We start from the raw sequence: 16086 nt of genomic DNA on the forward strand, positions 1-16086 counted from the left end.
TCTAATTTTTGCCCCCTTTTTACGGCTAGAAGCTTCAAAATTCATCAAATTTCATCAAATAGTTACGTTTACGTCATATATTGTTGAAATACGTGATTCGTAGTCATAGTTTTTACACGCAGACCACACAAAACCAGAAACTTTGCATCCTCACACAAAGTACCTACCTGTTTTTATTTTATATTTATCTTAAAAATCGTTAAGGTATGCAGATCTGTTCACTATATATTTCTTATCTTATACATCCGATTATTCGGAGATTACGAACGGGATAAGATTATTGTTCAGCCCCGTTCATGAAAGGTATGAAGTCTTCGGCACAGCCGAAGACAGTCCCGTTATTACTTGTTTATTTTATATTTATCTTAAAAATCGTTTAGATATGTTCAAATTTCACTAAATGCTTACGTGTATAGCATATATTGTTGTCTGAGAAAATCATAGATACCGGTGGTATATATAGTATATATCCCATACAACCGATTGTTTAGATAAGAAAATTTGCGCAATTTCTTCCCCATTTTAACAGCTAGAAGCTTCAAATTTCACCAAATGCTTACGTGTATACCATATATTGTTGTCTGAAAAAATCATTGAGATCGATGGTATATATAGTATATATCTCATACAACCGATTGTTCAGTTAAGAAACTTTGCGCAATTTCTGCCCCTTTTTAACAGCTAGACGCTTCAAATTTCACCATATGTTTACGTATATAGCATATATTGTTGTCTGAAAAAATCATAGAGATCGGTGGTATATATATTATATACCCCATATAAACTCTAATTTTTGCCCCCTTTTTACGGCTAGAAGCTTCAAAATTCATCAAATTTCATCAACTAGTTACGTTTACGTCATATATTGTTGAAATACGTGATTCGTAGTCATAGTTTTTACACGCAGACCACACAAAACCAGAAACTTTGCATCCTCACACAAAGTGCCTACCTGTTTTTATTTTATATTTATCTTAAAAATCGTTAAGGTATGCAGATCTGTTCACTATATATTTCTTATCTTATACATCCGATTATTCGGAGATTTCGAACGGGATAAGTTTATTGTTCAGCCCCATTCATGAAAGGTATGAAGTCTTCGGCACAGCCGAAGACAGTCCCGTTCTTACTTGTTTATTTTATATTTATCTTAAAAATAGTTTAGGTATGTAGATCTGTTCACTATATATTTCTTATCTTATACATCCGATTATTCGGAGATTACGAACGGGATAAAATTATTGTTCAGCCTCATTCATGAAAGGTATCAAGTCTTCGGCACAGCCGAAGACAGTCCCGTTCTTACTTGTTTATATTGTAGTTTCTCAATTTTTTGTACAGATCAGAAAAATCTCACGAACTAATCGCTGCTAGCCTGCCCGAGTGAACCAAAATTCCTCTTTTTGTGGTTTGCCAATGTTTCTGTATGCGGTAGACGACATCGCAGATCCGCTTTACAACTTTGTAAGGGCCTTCCCAATTATTCTGAAATTTTGTTGAAACACCTTTCCGGCGGTGAGGGTTGTGGAACCTTCTGAGTTGCTGTCCTTATCGTACCTGTGCTTCATCTTACTGCTCATGATCCTGGTTCGTTGTCTCATACTCTGTTGTTTGGCCATTGGACTGCCTTCGGCTTTTTTGGTCTTCGTCAAATCTCCTCGACCAGCACTCGCTTACTGCTGAACCCCTTCTCAAAACTGAAGTTAAGTGGACATCCTTTTTCTGATGCCATGGTCAACTGAGAAGTACACTCCCAGTATGACTTCATCAGCTATCTCTGCCACAACGAATTCGTGTTGATCCGTAATTTTCAAAATAACGACTTCACATGTCACTGCTCCCTGTACTTGGTTGTACCCGCCAATGAGCGTACGCAAAATTGCTCCGTATATTGGCTTTAATCTCCTGTTGGCAAAATCAGATCAGGTTATGGAGTTACAAGCGCCCGTATCTACCGTCAGTTAAGGATCCTTGCCATCCACACATCCTCCGACGATAAGACTGCTCGATTTTTTCTGATTTATAATACAGATATAGTGAGACATTCAATAGCTGGAGCTAGTTCTCGATCCTTACATCTGGCTCGCTCTTGCTCAATTCCTCCAGCATTGTGCTTAAGACCACCTTGGTTGTTGGAACCACTAGGGTCGGGCCGCAACATGACCTGGCTTACCGCACTTGAAGATTATTGCTTGTTTATTCTGTCACTCTCCTGTTGCGATCTATATTATGCCCACCAAATCTGGCCTTCCTATTTCCACACGGCGTGTTTTGAATGCTGGCTTACACAAAAGCGATGCTGTTTCCTGAATCAATGTATGTGATACCGTTTCCGCGAATGAAGGTTTTGGGTTTCCGTATGCAAACCGCTTTGTTTTGACATCCCGAATTCCATTACGGAAAGTTGGAAATTTAACTCTCTCAATGTATTCCACAGGTGCGTTCACATTTGCAACGTGAGCCAATCTTTTAATATCCGCCGCGAACTTTTGTAATGTTTCACCAGCCTGAAAGCTTTATAACTTCGTTTGGTAAATTTGTCTCTATGCCCGATTCCGTATCGCCTCTGTAGAGCGCCCATCAATGCCACGTAGTTGTTCCGTTCCCCCTCGGTAAGCGTCTGTTATATTTAAGCAACAGGCCCTTTCAATGACACAAATAGTGCAGCAACATTATCGTCAGCCTTCCAGTTGTTCACTGCTGCAGTCTTCTCAAATTGTAGCTTAAAGACCTGGAAAGGGCAGAACCTTCAAAGGAATGAGTTTTTTATTTAATAATTTGGGAAAAATTTAAACAATGTGACATCAGGACGGACAAGGCGACAGCTTTTTCGATTATACCTTGTTAATCTCTTCAAAGCCTTTTCTCCCGGGAGTGGGAGTCGAACCCGCACTCCTACGATAGTTGAAATGGTTACAAACGCATTCAGCTACGTCATGCCTTAGTTGTTGAAAAGTTTTTGCCAGTTGCCTTCTTTTGCATATTTTAATCTTTCACACATTGCATACTTTGTATGCAATTATGTGTCAAAGCTGTGCTTGTTGGTACGGCGGTTTTCAAAGAAACTTCGGTATTTGTTTGCTGTTTTTTGTTCTATTTATAGAACTACAACGAATTAGCCAATTTTGTCTCTTTGTATGATTTTATCGGGGATTGCCCATATTGCTTTTTTAAATGTATGAAAACATTTATTTGAATTCATTAGTTGCGATTCCTGTATATGACCTTTCAATATTTCTATCTCGGCATCAATTTTGTCCTCGAGGTGTACAATTTTTACATCTTGTGCCTCCAGCTTTGATGCAATTCCTCCTTCCTGCTCTTCCAGTTATGCAGAGATACCTGTGCTGAAATTTGTGCCAACATTGCGGACATAAGTGCCTCTTGTGCTTCAATTTTGGATGCAATTTGTGACGAAAATGTGACGAAATACGTGTCTCCTGTGTTTCCAGTTTAGATGCCATATATGTATGTCTTCTGTTTTTCCGGCTGCGAAAACACTGTGGACGATAGTGCTAATATTGAAGCCAATATTATGCTAAAGTCTGTGTTCGCCATTGTGTGGGATGTTTCGTTTTTCCCTTCCAATTTTGTTGTTGTGTGTTCCCCATTAGGACGAAAAGTGTGTTCATCAACGTCGACTCCTTCCGATTCCATTGCCTCTCGTATTTACAGTTTGGATTTATTGCCGTTTGTGTTCAAGCCGCGGTTCTCCAACTCTTTTTTGAGCTGCTGGATCTTCAAATCACTTAATTCGGCCATGTCCTTTTTATCCTCTGGAATTTATTCAACAATTTCTCTTCTTACACCAATTGTAACGATTTTAGGGAAATTATCGATTATTTTGCACCTTCTCTTATCGCTTGAATCGCAGGACTGTCGAATAAATAACTCAAATATTCTGTATAGCAAAATACTATTTAGGCTGTGTGCGAGTTGACCTAAATTTCTACCTAAATACCCAGAAAACCTAAATCACTGGAAACTGTCAGCAAGGCAGTGCAAAAGAAAAAATTTAGATTTTTTTGAGCATACTAAATTGAAATGTCAAACTTCAACAAAAAATTGAAATTGATTTTTATTTATTTTTGTCGATATACGCTTACGCATGTGCCAATTTAACTAGCACAGTTCTGACAGCTTTTTACCTAAATTATTGCAGTGCTAAAAATTCTGGTGGAATATTAGTTTAGGTACCTAAAATTTAGGCGAACTCGCACCCAGCCTTACACTACTTTGAGAGTAGTAGTTTACAATTACGATTACTCGCGTACTTCACTATTACTTACTTACTTCATTGGCGCTCAACCGTCTTAACGGTTATGGACGTCCAACAAGGCGCGACAGTCGCTCCTTCGCTCCGCCAACCGGTGCCAATTGGTCACACCAAGGGAGTTTAATGGTTTTCCACCTGGTCCTTCCAACGGAGTGGGGCCGCCCTCTACCTCTGCTTCCATAGGCGGGTTCCGATAGAAACACTTTCTTGGCCGGAGCATCATCTTTCATTCGCATAACATGGCCTAGCCAGCGCAGTCGCTGCGTTTTAATTCGCTCGACTATGTTGATGTCTGCGTATAGCTCGTACAGCTCATCATTAAATCTTCTTCGGTACTCGCCATCGCCAATGCGTAGAGGTCCATAAATCTTTCGAAGAACTTTTCTCTCGAACACTCCCAAAGCCGCTTCATCTGCTGTTGTCATGGTCCATGCCTCTGCCCCATATAGCAGGACAGGTACAAAAAGTGACTTGTACAGTATGATTTTCGTTCGCCGAGAGAGGACTTTACTTTTCAATTGCCTACCTAGTCCAAAGTAGCATTTATTGGCAAGATTGATTCTTCGCTGGATTTCAGTGCTGATGTTGTTGCTAGTATTGATGCTGGTTCCCAAATAAACGAAGTCTTTTACTATTTCGAAATTATGGCTGCCAACAGTAGCGTGGTTGCCAAGGCGCATATGCGCTGACTCTTTGCTCGATGACAGCAGGTACTTCGTTTTGTCCTCATTCACCATCAGCTTTTATAGTATATTGTTCCAGTGCGGTTAAGTTCTGCAGCTAGTATAATTTTCTCCAGCATCAAATTAAAGAAATCGCACGATAGGGAGTCACCCTGTCTGAAACCTCGTTTAGTTTCGAACGGCTCGGAGAGGTCCTTCCCAATTCTGACTGAGCTGATGGTGTTGCTCAACGCCATTTTGCACAGCCGTATAAGTTTTGCGGGGAAACCAAATTCAGACATAGCGGCATATAGGCAGCTCCTTTTCGTGCTGTCGAAGGCGGCTTTAAAGTCGACGAAGAGGTGATGTGTGTCGATTCTCTTTTCACGGATTTTTTCAAGATTTGGCGCAATGTGAAAATCTGGTTGATGGTATATTTACCAGGTGTGAAGCCGCACTGATAAGGTCCAATCAGCCGGTTCACGGTGGGCTTCAATCTTTCCCACAATACACTTGAAAGGACCTTATATGCGATATTAAGAAGGCTGATTCCACGATAGTTGGTGCATTTTGCAGTATCCCCCTTCTTGTGGACTGGGCAAAGAACACTTAGATTCCAACCGTCGGGCATGCACTAGTCCGCCCATATTTTGCTAAGAAGCTGCTGCAATCGCCTTACCAACTCCTCGCCGCCGAACTTGAATAGCTCCGCAGGCAAGCCATCAGCGCTCACGGCTTTGTTGTTTTTCAATCTGGTTATTGCTATTCTAACTTCGTCGTAACGGGCGGGGGGACATATATTCCACCATCATCGATTGCGGGATCGGGTTCTTCATCTCTGCGCGGTGAATTGCTGCCTCCATTTAGGAGAGCAGAGAAGTATTCCCTCCATAATCTAAGCACTCTCTGGACATCAGTTGCAAGGTCGCCGTTTTCATTCCTACAGGAGTTTGCCCCGGTCTTAAAACCTTCCGTCTTTCGCCGTATTTTTTGGTAGAATTTTCGGGCGTTATTCCTGGTGGCTAGCAGCTCAAGCTCCTCGCACTCACGCCTTTCTGCTTCTGCTTTTTCTTCCTGAAAATGCGTCTCGCTTCCCTTTTCAACTCACGATAGCGTTCACACACTCCTCTTGTCGCGCTCGCTTTTAACGTAGCCCTGTAGGCAGCGTCTTTTCTGTCGATTGCAACGCGGCATTCTTCATCATACCAGTTGTTTTTTCGTGGCCGCCGGTAACCAATTTTTTCCTCGGCGGCAGTACGAAGTGCTTTGGAAATATGCTCCCACTTCTCCTGTCTTCCTTCAGGATGTGTTGTGCTCTCAGAGAGCAGGTGTGAGAGTCGAGTTGCGAAATCATTGGCAGTCTGTTGGGATTGAAGCTTTTCGACGTCTAGCTTTCCTTGTGTTTTTGTTCCTTGGTTTTAGCCGCGTTGAGGCGGGTGCTTATTTTGGCTGCAACGAGATAATGGTCCCAGTCGATGTTAGGTCCTCGTATCGTGCGCACATCTAAAACACTGGAGGCATGCCGTCCGTCTATCACAACATGATCGATCTGATTGCGAGTATTTCGATCAGGAGACAGCCATGTTGCTTGATGTATCTTTTTATGCATGAGCCTCGTGCTGGATATGACCATGTTTCGAGCACCGGCAAAGTCAATCAGCCTCAGTCCGTTAGGAGAAGTTTCATTGTGTAGGCTGAACTTTCCGACTGTAGGGCCAAAAACACCTTCTTTGCCCACCCTGGCGTTAAAGTCGCCAAGCACGACTTTTATATCATGACGGGGGCAGCGCTCGTATGTGCGTTCTAATTGTTCATAAAAAGTGTCTTTCAGCTCATTGTCTTTCTCCTCTGTCGGCGCATGGGCGCAGATGAATGATATATTAAAAAAATTTGCTTTTATTCGGATAGCGGCGAGACGCTCGTCCACAGGCGTGAACGCCAGCACTTGGCGACAAAGTCTCTCTCCCACCACGAATCCGACGCCGAAACTGCGCTTATTCGCATGGCCACTCCAATATATGTCACAATTTTTGATCTTCTTTCTTCCTTGCTTCGTCCAACGCATTTCTTGGATGGCGGTGATGTCAGATTTTGCTTTGACGAGGACATCAACCAGCCGGGCATCTGCACCAATCACATTCAGGGAGCGGACGTTCCAGCTGCCTGCCCTCAATTCATTGTCCTTCAAACGTTTGCCATGGTCGTCATCAATAGAGAGTGTATTTATCCCAGGCTTGTTGTTATACTTGATTGGAGTATGGTTTTACGTGGCGGGTCCCAAGCCCAGCGCACAACCCGCTCAGCGGGGGTGAAAATATTACTTGGCACGTTTATATAGCGAGCCGGTTGCCCATAGACAGACGCCCGCTTGCAGCCGCACCTAGAGGTGTACAGACGCTGCCGATGAGATCTCCCCCGGCTAGCCCTTAAACCAATTATGTCAGAGTAGCCTAGCCAGGTTGTCGCCAACTTCACTATGGCATGCTAAAATTAAACTGGTTCATTTTTCCTCAGCTTGCGCTGCTTTATGCTCTCTTTTGTCCGTTCGCATATTTCTCTTAAGGTATAGAATTTTCAAGAACAGCCTTTTCGAACAGCTGGTTCTTTACTTCTCATTTCTACATTTGATATTCACGTTTGTCTTATAGTCAGCGCATTAGCTGCTGACTACATATATGTATGTGTCGCTCATTGTCTACATCCATGTGTGGCTGCATGCTTCGATGTTTACATGTACTTACAAATGTGTGATTGCTTGCTTTACTGCGGTTGTGCATTTATTTACTAGCAACATAGTGATGTAGCTGAATGCCAATAATCGCCACACCATTAATTTTTTCTTTGAAAATAATTGTGGTAGAATTGAATTATCTCATTTTTAAGTTTTTTAAATTTCAAACAAAAATATGTTCAAAAGTAAACAATTATAAATTAGCGCTAAATAATATTTGTTTTTGTTTGAACCATTATGAATTCGTACAAGTCAAAAGTCTTTCTATTGCTCTATTGTCATACCTACCTGTCAAATAATAGCTGACAGGGAGAATGGCTATAGCGAATAGACAGAGAATGGAAGAAATTTTGTTCTTTGTTCGCGGTTAATAAATTGAAGTGCTATGAATTGTCCATTTGTGTTTCAAACCAACTTTTCTTTTAAATGTTCATATTATATTCATTTCTTAAATCTAGTTCATAGAGAGAATATGTGCAGATCATTAAGCAAAACTTAAAATATATATGTAAATAATGCCAGTCGTCAACAAGAATGTTAGGAAAATACTATTAAGAAAATGATTTAAGTGATCGAACAGCGATTTAACAGGTAATCCAAGTTATTGTAAACTTGTTTTTCCATTCGTCACTTGTGTGTATTACAATGGTTTGAACCAAACGCGATATGGATTGCTTTTTTTTCAGTGTATTTATAAATATCATTTCTTTTTTAGTGTGAATATCGCCTTCCTACTACAGAAACGCCAACAATAACTACAAGTAAAATTATTTCTTCGCCAAATAGTTGGTCACGTGGCTCTTATCAGTGCCTTTGTCGACGTGGTTTTTATTCAATACGCCATCCGGACGGCTTCAATGGCACTATCATGGAGATTGCCTGGAAAGAACACCAAGAAAATGTGAGCAGTTATTACGAAGATGTTTTTACGTGCCTGCAATGTGCACCGGGATGTGATATCTGTAAAGACCCGAAGCCCTGTTTAGCAAACTACAATTGGCCTTTTAGGTAAGATTAAAAATCCAAGCAAATACGTACTTATATATGTGCTGCTTTATTTACGCTTCCAAGAGAGTAGAGCTGGACAAAATATTATTTTTATAATTTTTTGTTTAAAGCATTTACAAGTAGGATATGTGTGAGAAGGAAACAATTTCTTCTCTTTCTAACACACTGACGTTTGACATTGTGAATCAAACTAAGTGTGATATCTTATCTGTCACCTGCCTGTAAGGATGTTCAATATGGCTACTTTTTAGCCTTCAATATGTTCAATATGGCGGCGTATTGGGCCGGCTATCTTCAGCGGGTGATAGAAAGAGATACAGAATGAGATAGCGATAGTCAATTACAAATCAGGTGATCCAATCACTTTGGAATTTTGACGTCTATGCAGAAGATATCACACTTAGTTTGATTCAAAATGACGTTTTATACCGACCGAAGTGTCAAACTAGCGTGCAATCTGCGTGCAACATGAGTTTGACACTGAACGAAGTGCCAAATTATCGGGGCTGCTGTCATCGAAATCAACACAGGGAAACAAAAAAGGAGCAGAATATCAGATATGGATTGCTGTGATGGTAACTTTTTTTGAACAAATTTAGTATGAAAATTTAAAGTGAATATATATGGGACCTACAGAAAATTATACAAAAGTCTTTGAATGGGTTATTTGAAGAAGCGTATTTATGCCAATATTAAGAATAAAATCACGGCTGCTAAATTTTTCTACCATCCAACAGCTCCGCGAAAAAAAGTTTAAAACTGTGATCGGCTGCCAAACCATTTCCAAAAATCTGGATAGAGGTATGAAAGTACGCGTTTTTTCCTGCCTCCTATAGCATATCCGCTCGCATCTGTATCTAGAATAAACGTTGCTCCTGGAATTGGATATGCCAACATTGGGGCAGTGCACAAACTCTCTTTCAATGTTTGGAAAGCTACTTCTTGCTCCTTCTTCCATTCAAAAGCTTTATTTTTTCTTGTTAGCTCGTGGAGACTATGGGCTACGCTGGAAAAATTTGGTACAAATCGGCGGTAATATGTGCACAGCCCAAGGAAACTTCTCAATTCATGCAGATTCTGTGGTCTTGGCCAATCCTTTACTGCCTCTATCTTTTCATTCGCTGTACGGATACCTTCTGTCGTTACCTTGTGACCCAAATAATTTACTTCCTTTTTAAACAGCGAACACTTTTTGGGACTTAACTTCAGACCAGCGCCAGCTATTCTCTGGAAAACTTCATCTAAGTTTTTAAGATGTTCATCAAAGTTCTTGCCCAATACGATGATGTCGTCTAGGTACACCAAGCATGTTTTCCAATGTAGTCCTTTCTATACCTGATCCATGAGTCTCTCGAAAGTAGCTGGTGCATTACATAGTCCATAGGGCATTACTGTAAAGTGCCAAAGACCATCTCCGACGCTGAAGGTTGTTTTCCCTTTGTCTTCCTCCTTCACCTCCACTTGCCAGTAGCCGCTTTTCAAGACCAGTGTGGAAAACCATTTCGTACCAGAGAGCGAGTCCAGAGTGTCGTCAATTCTTGGCAATGGGTAGCTATCCTTTTTCTTAACGTCATTCAACTTCCGGTAGTCCACGCAAAACCTCATTTTTCCATCCTTCTTCTTTACAAGTACTACCGGTGAGCTTCAGGGACTAGCTGATGGTTCGATGACGCCGCTGTCGCTCATTTCTTGTATAATTTGACTCACCACTTCCCGCTTCGCCAGTGGAACACTACGTGGAGCTTGACGTATCGGCCTCGCGTCTCCAGTGTCAATTTGATGTTTCACAACATTGGTGCGGCCTGGCTTGGAACCATCCTGGTCAAATATGTTTGCGTACTTTAGGAGCAGTTGCTTTGCCTTACTCTAATAATCTTCCTCTAGCCCCTCCGTCCATTCCGTGATGTCATTTGAAAGATCAGTGTTACTAGATGAAACGTGTTTCTGGAGCTGTTCACAGTTAATAATTACTTCAGCCTCTTGGCATCTTCCCAAAATAGCTCCTTTGGTCAGTTTGAGTGGTGGCTTGAACTCATTGAGTACTCTTACCGGAATACGTCCATCTTGTTTTGTCATAGCCAGGGTTTTTCCTACAAGTATGTTCGGTGCTGATTTGTTTGCTGCTTCGACAACCCACAATTTGTTTGTCCCACAGTTTCCATCAACCTTTGCCCAGATGACTTCTTCGGATTTTGGTGGTATTTGCTGACTCTCTTCCACCAGTACTCGTTTACTGCTGTAGCCTCTCTCGTAGCCGAAATTAAGTGGTACATCCATGTTCTTATATCGCATCGTCTTGCTTTGCATGTCGATCTTGATGCCTTGGTTGATTAAGAAGTCCACGCCAATTATGATTTCATCAACAATATCTGCCACTATAAAATTGTGTAATACCGTGACATTCCCAATTGCTACTTTACATTCTACTTCTCCAATTACCTGGGTGTCCTCTCCCGTGGCTGTACGTAATCTTGCTCCAAGCAATGGTCTTATCTTTTTGTTGACTAAATCTGATCGAATGATGGAATGGGATGCACCCGTATCTACAGACAGTAACCGTTCCTTTCCATCCACATGTCCTCCGACAGTGAGATTGCTTGACCTCCTTCCAATTTGCGAGATAGAGATTATGGGGCATTCAATTGAGGAAGCCAGCTGTCGCCCCTTGCGGCTGACTCTCTTTAGTTTAACGATTGAGTGGACTTGGAGATTTGCTCATCTCCTTCGGCTCTGCGTTTACGACCACCCACATTGTTGGAACTGTTAGGGTTGGTGTTGCAATGTCGTGCAATATGACCTGGGTTCCCACACTTGAAATATTTATTAACTCCGGCATTTTTCTGTTGTGATCCCTTCAGTGCTTCCAAAATTGTGTCTACCCAATCTTCCACTTCCACACGATGAGCTTTGTATGCTGGTTTACTCAATAGTGAGGCGGTTTCCTGAGTCAATGCATGTGATACCGTCTCTGCAAATGGTTTCTTTCGGTTTGCGTATATGGCTCGCTTCGTTTCGACGTCCCGTACGCCATTTATAAAGCTCTGAATTTTTACTCTTTCGGTGTATTCCACGGGTGCGTCGGCATTCGCCAAATGTGCAAGCCTTCCGACATCTGACGCAAACTACTGCAAAGTCTCATTCGCTTTTTGGTAGCAGTTTTGCCACTCTATTTGGTGTATCTGCTTCCTGTGTTCGCTTCCGTATCGCCTCTCTAGAGCGCTCATCAATGTTTCGTAGTTGTTCCGCTCTCCCTCGGGAATAGTCTGTAGGATTTCAGCAGCAGATCCTTTCAATGCCACGAATAGTGCAGCAACTTTATCTTCCGCACTCCAGTTGTTCACTGCTGCGGTCTTCTCAAACTGAATCTTAAACACCTGGAAAGGAACAGAGCCGTCAAAAGATGGAGTTTTTACCTTCGTATTGCTTGCTGAAACAACTGGGCGAATTAGTTGCAGTTCCTGTATACGACCTCTCAAAGCATCCACCTCTGCCTCGAATTTTTCTTCAAACTGCGTTATTTTCTCGTCCATACGCGCTTCGTGTTTTGATGATATACGTGCCTCTTGCTCTTTCAGTTGTGTTTCCATCTTTGATGTAATCTGTGTCGACATTTCTGAAATACGTGTCTCATGTGATTCCAGCTGGGATGCCATATATGTCTTCTGCTATTCCAGTTGAGATGACATTTCTGAAATACGTGCCTCCTGTGCTTCCATCTTGGATGTTAAATATGTCTCCTGCGATTCCAGCTGAGATGGCATTTGCGACGACATTTCGGATATACGTGTCTCCTGTGCTTCCATCTTGGATGTTATACGTGTCTCCTGCGATTCCAATTGTGATGACATATACGTTTTCTGTTCTTCTAGTTGAGATGACATATACGTTTTCTGTTCTTCTAGTTGAGATGACATTGTCGATGTTTGAGCAGATATTGCAGCCAAAATCACGTTCAAGTCTGTGCTGGGAACTGTCTGCGATGTTTCGTTTTTCTCTTCAATTTTTGTTGTTGTCTCCTCCCCATCAGGATAAAAGACATACTCGTCCACATCAATTCCTTCTGCTTCCATTGCCTCTCGTAGCCGTGCCTGAAGTTCGAGTTTAACGCCGCTTGTATTCAATCCACGGCTCTCCAACTCCTTCTTCAGTTATTGGATCTTCAATTCACTTAACTTTGCCATGTCCTTGTTGTCCTCTGGAATTTATTCAACAATTCCTCTTCTGACACCAATTGTAACGAATTTGCTTGCAAATCCTCTTATTTGCCTTTTTTCTAAGTTCGCATCACTAAACTGTTGAATAAATAACTCCAATATTGAATAATGGAAAAATGGCCTTTATTAAAGTACTTCACAATATCACTTATTTATACTTTGCAATTAGCTGGCTTAATAACCAAACTGATAGCTTAAATGAAACTGACTTTCAAAATAATACTGCTATTGCTCGCTAGATATCGTCTTAATCGAAACTGATTATAGCGCCTCTACCGCTGGTGCTTTTATACTCTTTGATTTCCTCGTGGCATCTTCTAGGCGCTTCCAGAATTTACTTAGTTGCCGCCATATAATTATAACTACAGATGCACGTATATAGCTTCTCATATGCGTGTATTTGTGAGCGACACTTAAACAATTACAATTGCATACTTTTGGGAGCATCTCTTCTCTGTTGCGTGTACGTACATATGTGTAGACATAATGTTTTATTTGTTTATGTAGATACAAGTGACTGTCTGCTTTATTGTTGTTGTGACTTCATTTACTTAGCATCAGACTAGGGATGTGAGTATCACCTGGTGTCACTCATATTCGTCACAATATAAAAAGTAAAAAGAAGTGTACATTTCGATTGTCACTCCATAACTCGAGAACGGCTCGACAGATTGCCATGGAATTTTTAGGAAAGATACAGGAAGGATAGGTGATGGTTAGTTGATTTTGAAATCCCAAATCGGATTAGCCATATATATATAAAAATCAAATTCTGTGTGTGCGTGTGTTCGCTATGGAAACGTATTTCCCACAGATCAATCATCACCAAATTTTGGTTATGGGTTCCTTCGATCAACGGGAAGGTTTTAGGCTAAAAATAATTTCGATATATAAAAGGGCGTGTCACCTCCTTGCATACCTTTGAAGGTATACATGCCAGAACATTGAAATTCAACGAGGAGTTATATGAGATCAATCCCTAACAACGCCAAGAAAATGCGGAATTTGGTGAAAGGGGGTGTGCACCCTCCCATACAAATAGAATCTTTAGTAATGCATAACTTTGAAGGTATACATGCCAGAACATTGAAATTCAGTAAGGAGTTATATGAGGTAAATCCCTAACACCACCAAGAAAATTCGGAATTGGGAAAAAGGGGGCGTGGAACCTCCCATTCAAATGGAATCTTTGGTACTGCATAACTTTGAAGGTATACATGCCAGAACATTGAAATTCAGTAAGGAGTTATTTGAGGTCAATCCTTACTCCCATACAAATGGAATATATTACACTGCATATGTCTGGATGTCGTAATGGTAGGATAATTAAAATTGGTAAGGAGCTATGTAACGTTAAGTCCTAAAACCTCCAGTAAAATGTGGAATGGGGAAAAACTATGGCTGCCGTACAAACTTAAGTTATTTTAACACCTAAAGTTTGACTGCATTGTTGAGTTTAGATGTTATGCCTTTTGGACGTTTAGTAATCTGCCGCTGTTAAAAAAATTGTATAGCTTCAGTCTATCTACATCTTCTATAAAAATCAAATTCTGTGTGTGTGTTCCCTATGAAAACGTGTTTGCTATACTTCGATCACCACCAAATTTTGGCTCGAGGTTCCTTCGATCCAGACGAAGGTTTTTCATATTTCAGAATTAAGAATTTTAAATTTAAATATTTTTGTTTTTTGGCTATGCGAAAGAACTATCTTAGCTCCCAAAAATGATCATTTTAACAAAATCAATGATCGCTTTCAAAATCAATTTCCTGGTGAAGTTACGAAATATAAATCGATCGACACAGTTACAGATGAAGATAAAATTGTGAATTATCCAAATGAATTTCTATACTCTTTAGAACCAAAAGGAATGCCTGCGCATATATCAACTTTGAAAATTGTCTCACCAGTCATGCTTTTTCGGAATGTAATCAAAGCAACAATCATCAGCGGTAAAAGCAATACAATAATATGAAATAAGATACAAGAATAAAATGTTTTAACAGAAAATTTCACCAAATATGCGTACAAAATTCAATTCAATTTACAGAACAATAAATTAAATTATCAACAAACAAAACAGAAAAAAAACGCAACATCCATTCGATCTCGGGCGTTTCAACGTGCGCCTGGTAAAGCTAGTCTATATATATAAAAAGAAGTGTACATTTTGATTGTCACTCCATAACTCGAGAACGGCTCAACAGATTGCTATGAAATTTTTAGGAAAGATACAGGAAGGAGAGGTGATGGTTAGTTGATTTTGAAATCCCAAATCGGTTTAGCCATATATATATATAAATCAAATTCTGTTTGTGTGTGTGTTCGCTATGGAAACGTATTTCCCACACATCAATCATCACCAAATTTTGGTTATGGGTTCCTTCGATCAACAGGAAGGTTTTAATTTTAATTTAATTTAATTTATTTATTTACGATCTTGAAGATCTATATAATTTAATAAGGTACAAAGTATTTTTAATGTTTACATATTTGTTTCAATTCATTGAATTTCTTTGACTTCAACTATATAATAATCTATAAAATTATTTACTAAATAAATTTAACTACTTTACAGGTAGCACTTTACAGTAGCTGTACTTTCTGAATTTTTTGGTATTATTACAGTTTTTAATATCAATTGGCAGATCATTATATTCTCTAATTCCTTCGTAGTATATACTTTTTTTATCGAATTCAGATCTCACTACCGGCAAGTAAAAGTTGTTATTGTGTCTTGTTTGATAGCTATGGACCTCTCTGTTTAGTCTGACACGTTCACTGAGGTAATTCGGCAAGTTTCCCAACTTTATGTTGTGTATAAACTTCAATGTATAGTAAGTGATGTTCTGTTTTACACTAAGCCAGTTTAAGCTCTCTAGTAAATCCTTAATTGGGGTATCATACCGTTTTCTTAATATGAAACGCATAACTTTGTTTTGTTTAATTTGTAGCCTGGATTTTTGCGAATCAGCTAATGCGAATAGGATTGTAGGACAGTAAATAAAATGCGGCTCGATAATGGATCTATAGACCATTATTTTGTATTGCATACTAATATGCCTGCATGAACGAAACATGAACCCTATTTTTTTGGAAATTTTCCCTTCGATGTATTTAAGATGTTCATCAAATTTTAATTTGTCATCTATAATTATTCCCAGGTATTTTATTCGGGTTACTCTTTCTATAGGGGT

The 16086-nt window shown here is 40.1% G+C and overlaps 1 protein-coding gene across 4 annotated transcripts in view; it reads left to right on the top strand.

Moving 5' to 3' along the window:
• Positions 1 to 16086, top strand: part of LOC137240343 (probable G-protein coupled receptor CG31760) — a 1391529-nt gene that overhangs the window by 666519 nt on the left and 708924 nt on the right. For all 4 annotated transcript variants that reach the window (XM_067766452.1, XM_067766451.1, XM_067766453.1 and 1 more), the window contains one exon: positions 8385 to 8677. In XM_067766452.1, the coding sequence (XP_067622553.1) occupies positions 8385 to 8677 (293 nt within the window). The remainder of the gene's footprint in view (positions 1 to 8384; positions 8678 to 16086) is intronic.

This window comes from Eurosta solidaginis, chromosome 2, assembly GCF_040869045.1.
Source record: "Eurosta solidaginis isolate ZX-2024a chromosome 2, ASM4086904v1, whole genome shotgun sequence".
Classification (NCBI taxonomy): domain Eukaryota; kingdom Metazoa; phylum Arthropoda; class Insecta; order Diptera; family Tephritidae; genus Eurosta; species Eurosta solidaginis.